Source organism: Sturnira hondurensis, unplaced genomic scaffold (assembly GCF_014824575.4).
Source record: "Sturnira hondurensis isolate 20B ecotype Veracruz unplaced genomic scaffold, ASM1482457v3 Scaffold0002640, whole genome shotgun sequence".
NCBI lineage: Eukaryota > Metazoa > Chordata > Mammalia > Chiroptera > Phyllostomidae > Sturnira > Sturnira hondurensis.
The window spans coordinates 463,761-482,603 of record NW_028075271.1 but is presented as its reverse complement, the minus strand read 5'-3'; the positions used below and the strand labels follow the sequence as shown (position 1 = coordinate 482,603).

Here is an 18,843-nt window from a genome sequence, read left to right as displayed (position 1 = left end):
GTCATGGCGGGCCACCCACAGCACCCCCCCTCCCCAGACACGGAGAGCCAGGACGCACAGTCAGGCGGCCTGGGAGCGACAGTCGCCGCCTGGCCCCGTGCAGAGGGGGGCGTCCAGGAAGCCCCTCGTCGTAGGGTCCCCGACGGGCAACTCATCATGGGACGGCTGCCTGCAGGCAGCAGTTTGGGGGGCGCCGTGGCCTTGACCCCAGTCAGTGTGCGGCCTGGAGCGAGTGCCCTGCAGGGATGTCAGCAGTGGCAGCGTAATGCCGCTGTAGCCCCCGGAGCAGACTGGCAAAGCCCCACACTGAGCCAGACTCAAGGATCCAAACAGCTTCTCTCAAGGCCATTGCGGGGTGGGGGGCGGGGGGACGGTCCCACAGGAGAACAGGGGGACGAGGGCGCTGCAGGGGCCTTGCCCGTTCCCAGCCTGGCACCTGGTGGCCCCAAGGCAGTGGGGACACCCTGGAGAGAGCCCTGCTCCATGGCCCCATCAGGGGCAGCAGGGGACAAAGCCCCCTGAGCAGGTTCCACAGGGACACTGTGCGCCCACCCCCATCTGCACCGCCCTCTGCGGGGGGGGCCAGGCTGCCCAGGGAGTGAGCCGCGGTGCCGACGCTCGCGTGCTGGCCGTGCGGGCATGACGACGTCAGAGTCCTCGAAGGCCGTCGCCGGAGAAGGGGGCTAAGGACCCCGAGTGAACGATGTCAGAGGTGAAAATGCTGGAGAGGAAAAAATGCCTATCCAGCCCCACAGTTTATATGCATTTATTTGTACAGAGAGATAACACACACACACACAACACACACAGGCCACCACGTGTACACACACACACCCCCCTCACCACCCATCACTGCTTCCTTCCTTCACTGCGCCCGTCAGTGTCTGCAGGGTGGTGCTGTCTCACTACCTGTCTGCCATGCCCATCTCTCCCACAGGAGTGTGACACTGCTCTGTGACAAGCCAGGACCCAGGGCGGGACCCCGGGCTGCAGGCTACCATGGCCCTGACCACAAGAACAACACAGTGGCCAACCCACATGCTACTCCCAAATGTGTGTCAACGGACTGAACAAGTGAATAAATGAGCATCAGAAAGCCAGACCGGACCTTCCCCAAAGTGGTGGCAGCAGCAGCAGCCGCCACACCCTGGCTCTGTGGGGACAACTGTCCCCCAGCTGGGGACAACTCCAGCCGGCCGGCAGGTTCAGTCTCCCCAGCACCTGGGCTCTTACAGTGCCGGCTCCAAGCCACTGGGGCCTCGGGAACTGCTGCCCCGAGACAACAGCGTTCACAGTGAGCAAAGGGGTTTTGAAAAAAGCAAACTGCCAAACCCGAGGGGACCGGCGTGCGGGCTCGGCGACTCACCTCATCAGTCGTGCCAACCAAAAGAGGCCCACCCGCTCCCCAAAGGCACGCCGGCCCCTTCCGCTGATCACTGCAGGTCCACAGGCACTCAGGAGCGTGGGAATGCCATGCTCAGAGGACCACCGCCCCCCCCCAGCTCTGCTGCCTGCACAGCCCGCCTCCCACCCTCCACTGACAAAGGGGAGACAGGTCTGGACAAAGGCTGCATTGACGACTGTTCCAACCCCAAGAGAAAGGCATTCCCTGGGGTCAAATGACAAGGACAGGAGGTAAAAGTAAACACCCGGGGACTCAGACGGAGCCTCCCCTGCCTGGGCGCCCCTGCTCATGGTCTGAGGGACAGAGACAGGCCCCCCCGGAATGCAGATGTGCATCGGTGCTGCCACTCACACAACAGGGACCAGAACAGAGTCGCACGGCAGCTCGAGACCCTCTCCTTTCAAGTTCCTGACGCCCCAGTCCCGACTCCACGCAGCGGGTTTTCATTTCAGAGCCACCCCCAGAGGAAAGTGCACCAACCACAGACCCTGAGACTGAACGGGAGGGTCAGAGAGATTCTGACCTCACGCTCCACACGGTCAGCCCCAGGGGCTTTGGAGAAACAAATGACCGCAGAGGTTTGGGTAACAGCAGAACTACCTCCCCCAAACCTACGAGAGCCCAGGAAGACGGGAGAGCCGCTGGAGGCCCGAGACCTAGCAGCAACCCTGACGGCACGCAGCAGCCGCAGCGAACATGACCCCTCAGCGCACCACGTTCTGGGGAGGTGCGGGTGAGCACGTCCACCCAATTCACCTCCGAACAGAGAAACTGGGATTGGGCCAAGTTAGGAGCTAGGGTCGGGGTCTCAGGAGCAGCCCCAGAGCCACGGGTCAGTTCTGGGTTTCCCCGTCAGGCTCTGAGACGCCCCCACCGACAACAGGGCTCGAGCCCGTCAGGCTCTGAGACGCCCCCACCGACAACAGGGCTCGAGCCCGGGGGAGTGCGCAGAGAGGCCAAGCCTAGCTGTCAGCAGAACAAATCGGGAAGCCGGCTTTAATAGCTCCAGAAATAGGCTTAGGACTTCTTTAAAAATGCTAATCTGCCCTAATTATCCCAATGATGATGCTAATCTATTTATAAAGAACTTGGAGGCCTCTGGCTGAATCCCAGCTGGGAATGAAGGGCCCAGCTGGTGGGCAGGGCGTTTGGTAGTTGCACAGTGGCTTCCGGAAACGAGACCGCTCAAGTCCAAGTCCAGGGCAGACGTGTGCAGTGCAGCGCCTTTCATGTAGCTGTTGCCTTGGATCGCTAAAGCCATGTTACTTGCCTGGAGCAATTTGTCAGAAGAGGACCGAAGTACACACAGGCGTTCACAATTAAGCGAATCATGGGACCACAGACTGCAAACACAGCTGTCTCATGCACCGCCAAGGTCAGCCAAGCTTCCCCCCACAGGCCAGCGCTCGTGTTGTGCTGGGGGGCCGGGGGGGGCGGGGGTGTCTAAGGCCGTGAAGCCTACGACAGACATAAAGGGCACAGGGAGCCCCCCACCCCGAGTCAGCTGAGTTCCACACACGTGCACTGTACGGCTCTCGGGGGGGGGGGGGGGACAGGGAACTAACACCCGTGTACGAGACCGCCTCCACCGGGCTTCCCCATAAGACTAACACAAAAAACACAAGCTCGGGTGAAGAACACCAGCTGCCTGAGAACCAGGGCTGCCAACGACGGCTACACCGCTTGCTGAGAGAGGTCCTGAGACGCCCACTGCCTTCCATGTTCTCTTTACACAACACTCTAGGCCCCACCAGGAAGGGCTGAAGTAATGGATTTCGGAGCCCAGCGCAGACAGGCTCGCCCCCGAGGCAGAGAGGCCGCGGCAGGAGGCGCCCCAGCGGTAACCCCGGCAAACCCCTGGCAGGCTGCGGCCACATCCCGCTCAGCACCAATGGTCAGGATGCTCAGTTCCTGGAAGCCCGTCCACAGTCACTCACCAGGGCGTGGAAAGATGACACCGAGAAGATGCCCAGGCGGCCCATGGCCGCTTTCGTGGGCCGGCTGGCGCAGGCGAGCAGCCGTTTGGGGTTGGGTGGCTCCCCGCCCTGGAGGCTGGCCAGGTAGCAGCGGTAGCGGAACAGGTCCATCTGGAACTGCTCGAGGTTCTGCTCCCAGACAAAGATCTGCAGCGGCAACAGCGAGGGGCCGGTGAGCGGGGGACACAGGCCAGCAGCTCCACCCTGCTCAGCGTCCCTGGTCTGTGTGGGGCATGGGCTTGATTTTCCTCTGAAGCGGGGAACAAGAGGCACCCCGAGTGTCTCGGGTAACGGGGGCTGAATGTTATGCAGCTGGAGTGATGCTCCACAGAGGCCCATGGCTGTGAACCCAGGGCGGCTGCCGGAGAGGGCCTCGCCCCCCACCCCCGCACCATGAAGGCTGCGCCAGTCCTCTGCCTTCCCGCCGCCCATCCCAGCCCCCTCGCGCTAACGCGGCGGCCCGCTCCCCGCGCACACAGCTCACCTGATCCAGGATCGTCTTCTTCTTCTTGGAGTCGGTGACGGAGGACAGCTGCATCTCGCCCATCTTCTTCATCTTCTCGTCCATGTCGATCTTCTGCTCCAGCTTCTTGACCTCCGATCTGAGCAGGCGCAGCGTGTCCTCCTTGTGGTGGTGCCTCGCGACGGCGGCGGAGCAGGCGGAGTGGATGGCGGTGACCCAGTTCTCCAGCTCCGTCTGGCTGGTGGTCTGCAGGGGAGACGGCCGCCGCTTAGGGGTCGGACGAGCCGCGCACCACGTCCAGGGGCCGGCCCACAGACCCGTGGGGACGGTCGGCCTCCGACCCCTGCTGCTCCTCACTGACAACACAAGTGGGTCTCGGGTGGGACACGCCGCCACTAGCGCCCTCTGCTGTCCGGGCAGAGCCGCCGCTGGCTGCCCTGCACTCAGCGTCCACGTGGCCCCAGCTTCAAATGCTGAAGCCCCACCCCGCTGTGAGGATGGTGCAGGAGTCCGTGCCCTTTCAAGGAGAGGCCAGAGAGCCCTGGAATTCGCTGACTTACAAAGATGAGGGCACTGGCCGGGTGGCTCAGCTGGGTGGAGCATCGTCCCGACACATCAAAAGGCCGAGGGTTCACTCGAGGGCCCACGCCAGAGGCAACCTCTCCCTCTCCCTCCCTCCCCTCTCTCCAATCAACCAACGCACCCTCAGGGGAGCGTTAGAAATGAAAAGACCACAGTGGCCACCAGGAGCCAGAGGGCACCAACCACAGGGCTGTGGGGCGTAGCATCCTGGAGGGACAGGGACACGCCTGCTGCCGCCGCGCTGGGCGCTCACTTGGTGAGGGGCTGTCGTGTACATGCTACCACAATCAAAAATGTCTCAAAATAAACCGTAAGGAAGGAAAAAACACAAAGGCCCATAAACATCTAGTGAAAGGCACGGAGAAGAGTGTGCTTGGTGCCTCACGAAAAAGCCCGGCCCAGCCCTCTCACTGTGGGGTGTGCCTCACGCCCACGGATCCCCTTACGGCCAGGCGGGGGCCTGCCGGTGGGTGCGGGCAGTCCACAAAGAGCATTCCTGCCCCACCGGCCAGTCCACACCCACAGCACAACCCACAGACTGAGCTTTCCGACAGCATAGCCTCTCCCGGTGGCCTTCACGGCGCTCTGCGTGGATGACAGGTGGCAGAGGCCACACAGAGGGCTGTCAGTGGTAAGTGAAGTGAACTCTGGAAGCATCTCGGGGAAGCGTGCAGGCCTCACGTATTCAGAGCGACCACAGCCGACCGCCAACGGGAGCCAAGTTTCCCAGGACAGCCTCCCCAGGGCTCAGGTTCTAACACCCACACAACAGAACTCTCCCAAGCCACCCCAGTGTGTCCCCTCCCGAAACCAAGAAGCTTCAATTAGGGACGTCAGACTGCCACCGGCCCTGCCTCCGAGTCCCAAGTGAGAGGCAGGAAGGGGACACCCACAGACCCTTGCCCTCCGCCCCATCACTGCCACGGAGCAAATGGTGCCAGGCAGGTAAGCAGGACGGTTCCAGGTCCTGGGCCCCCTGCTGGGCCCTCAGGGTGCCGTGAGTACCGCTCGTGCTCAGTGAGGGGACGGAGCCGCCATCCTGCAGCAGAGGACGGTGACTGACAGATGTGCTGTGCACAAGAGCACCTTTGAGTGCTGAGCCAGAGAAAGCCCCAGCCCCGCCTACCAGCTATTCAGGGGCCTGAACCCAACCAGGCGGCTGGAGGAAGGGTCCCCGCTCCCTGTGGTCAGAGGCGCTGTGGTTTCGGGAGCAGCAGGAAAAGGTTAATTCCTTTTAAACCAGAGAAACACCAGCCAGAGCCAGGGAGCCCAAACTGCAGATAACCTGACTTCACAGAAGCACAGGAGTAACCGTAAAGTGGGCTGAACTTTTTTCCACGTTCAAAGGCACGAAGGAGGCCCGGCCGCTGTGGCTCAGTGGGTTGGGTGTCGAACTACAAACCGAGGGTCATCGGTTCAATTCCCAGTTGGAGCACATGCCTGGGTCATGGGTTTGGTCCCCAGTTGGGGCTTGAATGAAAAGTAACTCATCCATGTTTCTCTCCCTCTCTTCCCCTCTCTCTAAAACAAAAAACAAAATTTTAAATAAATAAGCAAAAGAATACAGAGGAGTAAAGATGTGTCCTTCTAAGTGGCTCATTGGGAATGAAGTGCCTGGGTGAATTCTCGAAGTCCTTCTTGCCACTGCCCTGGGAGGTGCGGGACGTGTCTCAGAGGCCCACGTACACACACCTACTCCGGCTGCAGTTCTGAATGTCTGAGGAAAGAGTCACAGGGCCCTGCCCTCCCCCACCCCCTGTACCTGCACCCAGCCTGTCACCCAAGATGGAGACGACAGGCTCAGGACCCCAGACAGAGGGACTTTCCTGTGAACAGGACATCTGAATGGCAGTTGGCTGGGGAGGGGCACCAGCGGGACCCTCTGGGGCACAGTGGAGGGGCCCCCCAGAAAAGGCCACCCAACGCTGTCAGCTGGGCCCTGGACACGCAGGCCGTCCCACCTGTTCCTGACATGGTGGCCTCGCTTGGTACCTGGCACTTCAGTGTGACCAGACGCCAAGCACCCCAAGCGGGGAGAGCGTCCAGCACGGAGGGCGGTGAGTACGCAGCCGGCTGGAAATGCGACGCCTGAGGCCAAGAAAGCGTCCTCAGAGCCACGTAGAATCTGACGCTGGGGACCAACAAATGGACAGCCCTCAGTGAAAAAGGAACAAGGAGGCAGAAGCAGGAAACAAGACCTTCAGGAAGTAAAAGAAAATTAAGTTTCCAGAATCAGCACACTGGCGATGAGGAAATGACTGCAAAGCTTCAAAGGAGAAGCTGAAGCCTGTTCAGGACGAGGACGGAGCCAGCAGAGAAATGGACGAGGGCACGCGACTCCTAAACCAAACCCCACATCACCCTGACACCACTCGAGTAAAGGCAGAGTGGAGGCATCTGAGGTCTGAACCATTTTTCAGGAAGCTGCTGCAGGTTTGTTAATGGGACGGGAGAAGTTTGCTATGAGGAAAGAAAGGCCCACAATCCAGGAATTCCACACGGGGGCTGTTGGGGGCTGTTGGGGGCTGTTGGGGGCTGTTGGGGGCGGGGGGAGGACCAGGGGCCACAGCTCCTGTCAACCACTGGAGATTTGGAAAACACCACCACGTACCCAGGAAAATGCACAAACTGGGCAGAAGAAAAATAAAGGCGGTCACTAACTACAAGAAGATCAAAGTCATTCAAACGAGGCACCAAAGGCACCAAAGGGACCGCGCCGCTCGGCTATGCAGCTGGCACCCGTACGCCCTGACACTGGGTCAGCCTTGAACTCCCATGCAAGGGCGGGCCCGTGCAAGGAGCCAGGAGAAACTGTCTGGGCGGGTCACAGAGGCGAGGGGGGAACTGAACCCGACGCCCACCCGCTGGGGCAGCGGGCCAGGCAGGCAGGGTGAGGGAGTGAGCACCTCACACTGAGAAGGTTCTCAAGGTCGCCGAACTCAGAACCACAGGCTCGTGCCGGTTCACAGCAAATGCAGAGCGGTGTGGAAAGACACACACACCCCAGCAGTGACATGCCATCTGGACAATGCATGACAAGTAGCATGCAGATCACACACTGTGTCCAGCTCGGTGATGACGGCGGGCTGCACTGCACCTGTGTGGAGGGGAGGCCTCCAAACGCACCGCAGCAGGAGACTCGGGAAAGGGCTCCCAGCCCTGGGCACTCGCCCTGCACCAGCACGGCCACACTCCATCCATCCTCTCCTCCGTGCTGGGCGATGGGCCCCGCCCTTTGGAAAGCCCCAGGGTCCTGGAGCACCGTGCACTCCCCCACACTCCCCTCCTGACGGCTTCCCGACCCTGTATCTCCTACTGGTTCAGGAGGACGCCCTCGGCCAGCGCCCTCGGACAGGAGCTGCCAGCCGGCGGGTCACTCCCAGCACCTTCCCTCCATTTCTGTCCCTACATTGCAGGAGATGGACCTGGGGTGAGTCACCTTCTTCCTGGAGACCCAGAAAAGCATTGCCCAGGGCTCCCCATGTCCTTCGGCTGACCCCCCTCCACGCTACTCCACAGGCGAATGCTCTGAAGTACCCGGCCAAGTCAGCACCTCAAAGAGATCACCTCTGACCCACAAAGAGATCAGAGACCAAACGTTGGGCTCATCACACCCACCACAAGGAGAAGTTAAGCGAGAGACAAACGCCAGGGAAGATCGAACTAAGATCCGAGGTGATTTCAGCATGTTCCTTCGGAGGAACGCATCCCGGAGACAGACTCTCAAAGCAGTGCATTTCGGTTCTGCATTTGGGGCGAAACGAAGCAGAGAATGCCGTCCTTGCTGAGGCTGTGGTCCGAGGTGCCCCAAACTCAGGGCGACGGAAGGGCAGGCTGGGGCTCCCAGGGAGCCGGGAACGACCCCCGCGCCATGCAGGAAACAGGAGGGGGGGGCTGCCCTATGGGTGGCGGCTGCACGGGGGACAGAGAAGAGGGTGCGGAAGGACAGATCGGCGGCTTGAGCAGGGACACCTGAACAAGGGCAGGAGGCAAAGCAGAGTGGCTGGCACACGGGGGAAACGTGGGGAGAGGAGACGGCAGAAGCAAAGGCATGTGGCAGAAGTCCCCGGGACGGAGGCACTCACTCAGCATGATGAAGAAGGTTCCAGAACTGAGCCATCAGTCAAACATGCAAACCCCTGGGAAGCTGGGGGCTCCCAGTGCCGGTGCCGCAGACAGGGTGACCAGCCGCCCCGGAACCCGCTCAAGCCCCAGATGGGGGAGCCCTCCGAGTCCCTCCTGCCCAGTCCACTGGGCACCCCTGGAGGGAGGGGAGCTCCAGACGTCCCCAGGCCGCTCCCCCTGTCCTCGTGCCCCTGTCCGACACGCAGAGCGGGCCTGGCACTTAAGAGACCATCGGGGCCCCATGAAACGCAGACCCTCACCTTTCCCGGGCAGCCACAGCCGACCTCTGGGAAGACACCCACTGATCGGAGGACAGGGCACCGGTCTCCGCTGTGCAGCCGAACCACAGCCTTGAGGGCCACAGACTGGGCACCTGCTCTGTCGGACGCACAGCCGGCACCATCTCACGCGGTGGTGTGCACACTCGCGAGCCCTTCCTCTCCGGTCCCCTCCTGCGCCCTCGCACAGGGAGGTGTGCACAGAGGAACAAGAGGACACTGCCACCGGAAGGCAGTCGCCCTCCGTGGTGACACTCCCTACATGTCTCTGCACACGTCACTGCGAGACTCTCTGCCTCACCAGCCACCACTCCCTCTCCACCTGGGAACGGTGTCCCCAGGCGTCTACTACGGGCATCGCAAACTAACACTAACACGCGTTCCCCCAACAGCCACTGCACTTCCAGGGAAGGTACTCGGCACCCTGTGGGAACGGGGCTGAGGGGGGGGGGCTGGAGAACAGAGCGGACACGGTGCTAGGGTGCTAGGTGGTGGCCAGCACGTCTCTGGCTTCCAGGGAGAGGGAGGGACTTTAACTAAAACACTTTCCACACAAGACCTGCAGCACCCCCCACCCCCTGCCCAGCACAGCACATGCTCTGTACAAGCTGCTCCGCCTCGAGGGCCGCCCCGACCCCTGCCAGGCACGAAGAGCCCCTCCCCGCTGCAGCCAGAAACCACGGGAACCTCCCTGCAACCTCCCCACACAGCCGGTCTGAGCGCAGCATCGCATGGCCAGCACGTGGCTCTGGAGACTGCCGGACGCAGCCGGGGCTGCGAGAACCTATCGGTCATTTTCACCACCAGGGCTGACCTCCCTCGCCTCACCCCCAGCCCCGCACACAGGCCCCTTTCAAAGGCGGCCCCTGCGGAGTGCAGGGCTTAGGACCAGAAGGCAGAAGGTGCCCTCGTGGGCTCCAAATAGCAGTGGTTTTCTCTGAGAAGGCTCACTTTGTGTTCCGCCCCACGTCAGCAGCACTCCGTCTGGCCACACAAGAGCACGCAGAGGTGTGCCTGATGGGGGCCTGCGTGGCCACAGAGGAATCCTGTTCAGGGCGGCCGGGGTGTTCGGGTTCCACCAGCCACTGTATGGCCAGGAAGGCCATTTTGAAAGGCGCTCACATCGGAGGGGGGAAGTGCAGAGGAGGGCGCCCCAAAACCGCAGGACCTCTCCCCACCCTGGGCCGTGACCCAGAAAGGCCCACCTAGTGGCGGCTAGGACATGTCCCCATGAGCGGCTTCACTGGAATGAGGAGAGAAGTCCCTTTGCCTGACCAGCGATGGACGCTTAGCCAGAAAGCGGTCTTTGAGCAGGGGCACGCTTTGTGCAGAGACCCAGCGCTCTGGACTGTGGGGCTCGGGGCGCGGTGAGCCGCTTCCCAAGCCTCAGCGTCAGCAGAGGGGGTGCACGGCCCAGAGCGGAGGCCAAGGTGGGAACACGTGCTGTAAACGGTGCACAGGGCTCAGGCCCTGCGACGGCGGCACACAGTCACAAGGCCGTCATCGGCGGCTTCACAGCTGTCGGGCGCTTGCAGCGCTCGCACGAGTCTCGTGCTCTCCTGGTTGGAAACCACACTTTTAAACACAGCAGGCCCTCAAGTGACGTCACTGTGTCCAGCGTGTGTTGTTGGGACTTTGACGAGATGCCGTGGGAACTTAACCCTCAGTGGCATCAGTGAGCCCAGGGTAAGGTTGGTTCCGTTGCACACAGTTCCACGACAGCTCCGGGAGTCTGTCCGAGTGTGGCTCTCCGAGTGTGCCGTGGCGGCTCCTGCGATCAGGCCCTCCCCGCCCCCGGCACACTCCTAGGGTTTGCTGCTGTCAGTTTTCATGGTTGTGTGGTGACTTCCCTGAAATTTGTGCAGTGTTCATTCCCTTTCACGTGTGGTCCCTGAATGGTCAGTTCAGGGGTCGGCCGATGCCTGGAGGGATTTCCCAGCGTCCCTGCCAATCTCTTCTGAGGAGCTCTCTGCGTCCGAGCGTGCCTTCCGCGCCTGGGCGGCGAGCCGTACCTCTGCCTGGGCCCTGCCTCTGCCTGCACAGGGCCGCAGGGTCGGCCGGGGGGAACCAGGGCCTTGCTGGGGTTTCTTTACAGGACCACGGCCTTCTCGATGCTCAGGGCCCTGGGTACCATATTTCCCAGAGTTTCCTAAGCTTTGTCAGTCAGGTGCTTCTTTGGCCCCAGCTGTTACCAGCCCTCAGGCAGCCGTAACATGAGGCAGTTGTCACTGACTGTCGTTTGCCCACCCCACGCACGGGAGTGAGGCTGTTTGCAGGGTGAGCCTGGGCCGGGCCAGATGGCATCAGCCCTGCATGGGGTCCCCACGACCTGCCAGAGAAGCCAGAGGACCACCCCCGAGCACGGTGTTGCAGGCCCGGGCTCCGTCCTGCCCCTCAGTGGCTGCTGGGCTGCTGGTGGGCCTTTAACTGTGGAGGTCAGGGTGGCGAGCATGGGCCTGGGGCGCACCGAGATGTCCCCAGATTGGCTGGTGTCGCCTGGCCGCTTTCCTTCCCGAGCAGCTGTGTGGGCTCAAGGCCAGTCCAGCACCCCGGCTGGGACGCGCTCACTTCTCGGTCCTGCACCAGTCTCATGCGAGCATGTGAGCATGAGACCGTGAAGTCAGACAGACACGGGACGAGAGGCGGGGGGTGGGGGGGACCGTCCTCGAGGACGTCCGGGTGGGGACTGCCGGACAGTCACTGCATCAGCTACTTCGAACAGCTCCACAGAATTGAAGAAAGCCATGTCTCAAGAATTAAAGTATGAGGATTAAAGTAGAGAATATCAACAGAGAAATTCAACCAAAAATTATTTTGAAGAACCGAATATAAATTATGGAGTTGAAATGCAGAAAAACTAAACTGAAAAATTCATCAGAGGAACACAAAAGCCAATTCAGCTGGCAACGAAAATTTTAAAATACAGTGAGATAGAGAGAGACAGAAGTCGGTGAACTCGAGGCGCGTCAACGCAGCCTGTCCAGTCCAGGGAGCAGGATAGAAAAAGAACGCAGTGAGCCGAGCCCAGGACCGCAGGAGCCCGGGAGGGGACGATCCAAATGCACACACTGTACGCCCAAGAAGCTCCGCGATTTCTAGGTGGAAAAAACTGAAACAGCTGACTTCTCAGGACCCACGGAGGGCGGGTGACGTTGGAAGGATGTCTCCAGGTTCACATGCGACACTTGCCAGTGTGGGAACGGGGTCAGAGACTCGGCATTCTTGACAGCAGTGCGCACGGCACGTCGGAAGCACGGGACAACGGTCTGACTGTGGAAATGGACCGGGGAAGCCTTGCCAACGAACACCGCGACAGGCCCAACTGACGCGGACCACCGCTGCCCCAGCTCAGAGGGCCCCGCACAAGCAAATGCTAACCCACGGGGATCAGCAGGCGACCGCGTTTCAATACAACGGTCACACTTCCAGAACGCCGGGCACAAGGATTCGGTGCGATGAAAGGACGGTTTGGGAACTGCTCGTCATTTCTGGAGGCCATTATTTCACATTACAAGTCCTACCAGGAGAGAGCACGTCACAACAGGAAAAGCTCAGCAGCTCAAAGCCTGTCTAAACCGAGGCTCCCAGCCCCCCTTCCAAAGCGCTGAGCGAAGGGCAGAGGCCGCCGCAACAAGGCCCCAGCCCGCGGCCGAGCATAGCAAGCCCACCGCTGCACTCACACCCCCTCAGGCTTCTCTCCGGGGGAGCCACCTGGGGTGCCTCCTGGGGTGCCGCATGTTCCCGGGACCCCACAAGCATCCGCCTTTCACCACCTGTGCCTCCGTAAGGAGCCACGGAAAAGCACACCCCCACGCAGAAACCGGGGTGGGTGTGCAGGCCGGAGAGGAAGGACCGGTTCAGACTCCCAAGGGGGCACCCGACAAACCTGGAAGAGGAAGGCGTCGCCCAGGGAGTTGCTGAGGCAGAAGACGAAGTCCTTCTTGGGGTGTTCGGGCACAGCCTGCACGATGCTGTCCTCCACCCACACGGCATGCTTCGGGGTGCTGGCGGGGTCGACACCTGACCTGCCGTCGCTCTCGTAGAACAGGAGCGTGCACCCTGGGAAGAGAGCAGGGGCCGAGTGAGTCCTGGGTGCCCGTCCCTAGGAGAGGGCCGGACACTGAAGTGCCCGTGAAGTCTGGGGGCAGAGCAGGGGCCAAGCCCAGATGGAGGACTTAGACCACAGCTCCATGCCCCGCCCAGCGCTCCCTCACGCCCACCCCCAAGGTCCCTTCCGGCTCTGCACCTGGTTGAGAAAACGTCATACCAGTATCCTCACAGGCACACAGGGGTCTCAGTGGCCACCAGTGGCTGTGCACACGCTCCCACACGGCTGTGATGAGCGCCATGCGAGGCCGGGCCGTCAGCACAAGCCCGCAGGCCTAGGGCCGAATGCTCGGCTGGTGGGTCACAAGGAAGAGAACGCCACAACCCTGGAGTGTGGGCACACTGCCCATTTCAGGCGCTCCCGAGCCTGCCATCTTCAAGACCTCCAAGCTCGACCTTACAGTCGTCCACGGCAGCAGGAAGGGAGGCAGCTTCCACACAGTCCCTGCTCGTCCCCACACTACGCACGGCGTGAGGCGGCCCATCCGGGATGTGCCCACCCCTCCCAGAGCACAGGCCCCTCACCTGAGCGCCACCAAACACTCTCTGGTTGTTGGTGGCGCCACGCTAGAGACAACTTCTAAACAACACCGTTTCTCCGTTATTCTGTCTACAGCTGCGGAGAAATCTCCACCCCCACCCCACCCCTCTGCCGCGTTCCCGGGGCCCTGGGTGTTAACTCTGGCGCCCCGGCTGCTCAGGGAAGCCGGCGGCAGCCCCCGAGCATCCCTGGCAGGACCGGCCCTGAGTGTGTCACAAACAATGGGACCTTATCGCAGNTCTCTGGTTGTTGGTGGCGCCACGCTAGAGACAACTTCTAAACAACACCATTTCTCCGTTATTCTGTCTGCAGCTGCGGAGAAATCTCCACCCCCACCCCACCCCTCTGCCGCGTTCCCGGGGCCCTGGGTGTTAACTCTGGCGCCCCGGCTGCTCAGGGGAGCCGGCAGCAGCCCCCGAGCATCCCTGGCAGGACCGGCCCTGAGTGTGTCACAAACAATGGGACCTTATCGCAGGACGAAGAAGCCAAGGACTCGGTGGCTCTATGTCCTGCGCCTGGACACTAACAGACTGTGGCACTCCGACCGGGTCACCGAGAGCATGCAGGCCCCTCCCGGGGCTGGGGGCCAAGCTGCGGAGCGCACTCCGTGGGGACTGCAGGGACACGGCAACTGCGCTCCCACGTCCCAGCTGAAATCAGAGGCCCCGAGGAGTGCTGTTCTAACCCCGCTACTTCCAAGTTCACGGTCAGAATCATGGAGAGGCCTGTTTAAACCACACATCTGGGGCCTGTTGTGGGCTGAATTATATCCCTCCCCCAAATAACCTGCTGGAGCCCACCCAAGACCCAGAACAGGAGACAGGGCCCTGCAGAGGTGACCGAGGTGAGGTGAGGTCATCAGGCAGGTCCTCGCCGGGAACAACTGTCCTTCTAAGAGGGAAATGTGGATCTGGGCAGGTGTGGACCCGGGCAGGTGCGGAGGGACCACGGGGTGATGACACTAAAGAGAGACAGCCACCTGCAGGCCAGGGAGACGAGCCTCAGCACAAGCCCAACCTGCTGACACCCGACCTTGGCCTTCAGGACTGCGAGGCGACACTCTTCTGCAGCGTAAGCCCCCAGCTGTGGGACTTCGTGATCTAGCAGGACCCTGTGTCCAAACTGCGAAAGTGCCTCAGGTGACAGTGAGGGGCTGCGGGGTCCCCTCCCGTCAGGCTGTGGAAACGTGGCACAAATCAGTTAGACAGGAGGGCAGTCTGCTGACGGGGACAGAGGCGCAGGGTGGGGGAGGGGCAGGGAGCAGGCGAGAAGCGGGGGGTGAAGAAGGGGCCTTGCCCCCCACAGCAGCAGAGCAGCCGGTGACACAGCCCCTCCGCACGTGGCCCTGTGGCACCTCCACACACAGGTGAGGCAGATCCCACACGAGAGCCCACGCAGCAGCCCCCCGAGTCCCCGCTGGGCGAGCACCCATCCCCCAGGGGCAGGGCGGCTACTCCACGCAGAGGGAAGCACGGGGTGAGCTGATGGCACTCTCCCGGGTTTACTGTCCCTGCTCCGCACGGCGTCGGGCTGTGGGTGCACCCTTCACAGTGCAAGGAGGCATTTGATTTAGCCCAGTGAAACGCAGAGCTTGGCGGCGACACTTCATGCCGTTTCCCACAGAAAGCACCAGGACCGCCAGCACCCTGCTCCCCGCGCACACCCGGAACCGCCGCGGCGGGCTCTGGCAACTCGAGGAGGACGGGAAGGAGTGCCGGCGCTTCCTGCCCAGGTTGGGGCTCAGTGGGCCGGTGTCCCCCCATACACCAAAAAGTCATGGGTTTGAGTCCCAGTAGGGCGTATACCCAGGCTGCAGGTTCAATCCCCAGTCAGGGAGCATACAGGGCACGACCGATCAGTGTCCCTCTCTGTCATCAGTAAGCATATCCTCAAGTAAGGGTTTTTAAAAAAAGAAAAGAAAGTGCCTGACTCTTCTTGAGACATTCTAGGAAGCAGAGCCACAAAAAGTCCTATCCCAGCAAGACTAATAACTAAACACGAAAAAGGTGGCGCGCCACCCTGAACTGCAGCAGCATCGAGCACACAAGCCCCTACCCCACTCGAGCGGACAAGAGAGTCCTCCGTAGGCCAGCGATGTCCTGGGAAGGACACTGCCCAGCCATGAAGCTGCCATTCCTGCCTCCCTTGCAGCTAGGCCTGACTCATTTCTGTCCAACAGGATGGACGCTCAAGGGACACAGGCAGCTTCCGGGTGGTGCCCTCACTTGCCCACTCTCAGGCAAGGCTCTGGGAGAAGCTGAGCAACAAGATGGAATTAGCCCAGGCCCCCGGGGACTTCACAGGGACAACCACCGCACCAGCCTTAGATGATTTGATGGGGCGGGCGGTGCTATAGTTCTATCTTGCGTAAGATGTCACTGTGGGGTCTGTTATGTGCAGCAAGACCTGTCATCTAGTCACCATGCTCCCTTCCTGTCTTCCCGGGCACGGAAGCCACAGTGGACAAAGGGGCAATGGGGTGCACCCAGCCTGCTCATCCCCTGGGCGTGCCCAGAGACCCGCTCACTCGGTGCCTCCGGCACTCTGGCACTCCGGCACTCCGGCAAGTCCGGCACTGGACTTGCTCACACCGACCACGGCTAGGGAAGCCCAGCAGCACCAGGGGGCCAGGTTCCTTCACCCTGCACTCACCCTGCGCACTCAGCAACCTGCCAGCCCTGCTTCAAACCGTGCCTGTGACAGGAAGCCCAGGGGCTTAAGGCGTGTTCTCTTTAAGACACAGAGTAACGTGTTACATTCTCTGGAGCACTGAGCACAGGCCGAGGCACACAGGAACATGCCCTCACACCCAAAAAGGCATGTAAAATGACAACAGATGACACACACAGTGTACAGTAATTAGTGGAAACAGTGACATACACCACGAGGCCATTCGGCCTGGCTGTAAATCGATGGTTTTGTCACGTGCAGTGGCTCAGGGCCTTCCTCAGACGCCCGCAAATCACCAGGCTGAACCCTACGAAACTAACAGTCTCCTGTCCTGCCTTTGACCTGAAAGTGGAAACTCCAGAGGGTTCAGTCTAACGGTGCCCCTTTCAAACGGTCGGTCCACCACTTTGGGAGGTGCTCACCAGCCAAAAATGATTACAAAACAACTGTGTAAGGGCGTTCCCCGAAAGTGTCCTGGAACCCAGGCGTGCACATGTGGGCACTAGACCTGAGCTGCTCCGACGGCTGNCTGTAAATCGATGGTTTTGTCACGTGCAGTGGCTCAGGGCCTTCCTCAGACGCCCGCAAATCACCAGGCTGAACCCTACGAAACTAACAGTCTCCTGTCCTGCCTTTGACCTGAAAGTGGAAACTCCAGAGGGTTCAGTCTAACGGTGCCCCTTTCAAACGGTCGGTCCATCACTTTGGGAGGTGCTCACCAGCCAAAATGATTCCAAAACAACCGTGTAAGGGCGTCCCCGAAAGTGTCCTGGAACCCAGGCGAGCACATAAAGGCACTAGACCTGAGCTGCTCCGACGGCTGAGCTTCGCGGGGGCAAAGACCACGGAGCAGCGTTCAAGGGAGGAGTCGGGCGAATGGCGGCTCCGGGGACACAGCGCCCTCGAAGGCAGCCTATCGGGTGCTGGAGGTCGGCTGCGCGGCACCACTGCAGCGTGGAGCACAAAAAGGCGGTACAAGGCACACTTCGCCGTCCGAACTCCGATCCGAGACGCACGCAAGACGTCTAAGCTCAGGTCTGTAGTTGCCTCAGAAGCCGAGTGCGAGGAAGCTCGAGCGAGGAAGCGCGGGGGAAGCGCGGAGCCCACAGGAGGCCGGGTGGGGGAGGGCAGGGAGCGCCCCAGCGCCGGCTTACCTTTCAGGGACGCCCAGTAGTGCTTCCAGCGCCTGCGCGCCGCCGGCTCCACCTTCCGGTTCTTCTTGTGCACCAGGAAGTTCTTGACGGCCAGCGTGCCCGCCTTGCGCACCGTGCCCCGCGCCGCCTCGCGCAGCACGTCGGAGCGGCCGGGCGAGCTCGGGGCGCCGCTGGAGCGCTCGTCGCTGTGCGCCGAGCCCGCGTCCTCCAGGCTCTCGCGGTTGGCAGCGCTGAGCTCCAGCTCGCGGCGGAAGTTCTCGTACACGCCCTGGCGCGCCGCGTCCCCCGTGCTGCTGCTGCCACTCTCGCTGCCCACAAATGCACGGCCAGGGGGCGGCGAGTAGCTCGAGTGGGTGGCATTGGAGCGCCGGGACAGCAGGTCTGTGTCGGTGGTGGCCCCTTCGATCCCACTGTCAGCAAACTCGCTGCCCTCGCCCGCATTCACATCCTGGGAGCCAAAAAGGAGGGAAAGATGTGTGTCACGCAGAGAAGTCCCAGCAGCTCCTGCCAACCAAAGGGCACCCGCCTCCCAACCGCTCTGGCACGGATGCCCCCCTCCACCCCAACCCGCACAAATCCCAGGCGCAGCGGGGTGCCCAGAACACCATCCAGCCACCCCACTATCAAGGCGAACCACTGAAAATGTCAAGTAGAAAAGACACAAAGGACACTGCAAAGAGCTTGTCACTTATCTTACTTAATGAACTGATTGGCAAATCAGCCATGGACTGGCTCGGGCCCCCCACCCAGAGCTCCTCGCCTCCCCTCGCCTGTCACCAGCCCCCAGAACTCCAGGAAACCCTGCGGGCGGTCAGTCGGCTGTGCTGAGGCAGGGCTTCCCAGGGGAACAAGGAGACAGTGTGGACAAAATGGGTGCAGGTGAGGCCATTTTTTTTTTTAAAGAAAAGCAAAGGGCTTGGTTAGGAGCCTGTTTTATATTGTGGCAACTGAAGAGATGGCCAGGGGGCCACCTTAGCCACTCACCCAGCAAGGACCCATGTCCCCGGAGCAGGCAACCGTCCTCTTGCCCCGACTGGCTGCACTTCCAGAAAATGGGCAGCCGCCCACTGCACTGAGCTGGAGAAGGCCGTGGGCCACCGCTGCGGCCCCAAGCTCCAGTTACCTCGCCCTTTCAAAGCCGGAACACCGGGAGCCCGAAGCAAGCTACCGCCGGCCCCAGGCCAGGGACGACTCGGGCACCTGCCAAGACGCAGGGGTATCGATTCCCAGTGTCAACCCATTTGGAACTTGCAAAGCACCACAGGGCTCTGGAGCTGAGTTTTGGGGCTCTGAACTCAGAACCCCACAGCACAGTGAGGTGCTGCCCGCGTCTCCACACACAGCCATCACACGCACAGCAGTCCAGGAAGGAGGATGCCTGTGGCGGCGGACGGGGCAGCCTGCGGTCTCTGCACTGTCCTTGGAGGCGGAGACCAGATGGCACAGGAAGACAAAGCCTGGGGCTTCTCCTGCGTTTGTGCTTCAGCCTCACAGAGGGTTAGTTCATTGTGGTTTGGAAACACAAAAGCTACAGGGCGCTCT

At 61.4% G+C, this 18,843-nt stretch overlaps 1 protein-coding gene across 4 annotated transcripts in view; it reads right to left on the bottom strand.

Annotated features, from left to right (window-relative positions):
- TIAM1 (TIAM Rac1 associated GEF 1) overlaps window positions 1–18,843 on the bottom strand; it is a 179,575-nt gene that overhangs the window by 52,297 nt on the left and 108,435 nt on the right. For all 4 annotated transcript variants that reach the window (XM_037040559.1, XM_037040561.1, XM_037040560.1 and 1 more), the window contains 4 exons: window positions 17,302–17,749; window positions 12,716–12,888; window positions 3,866–4,090; window positions 3,343–3,528 (listed from right to left, as the gene is read on the bottom strand). In XM_037040559.1, coding sequence (XP_036896454.1) covers window positions 3,343–3,528; window positions 3,866–4,090; window positions 12,716–12,888; window positions 17,302–17,749 — 1,032 coding nt within the window. The remainder of the gene's footprint in view (window positions 1–3,342; window positions 3,529–3,865; window positions 4,091–12,715; window positions 12,889–17,301; window positions 17,750–18,843) is intronic.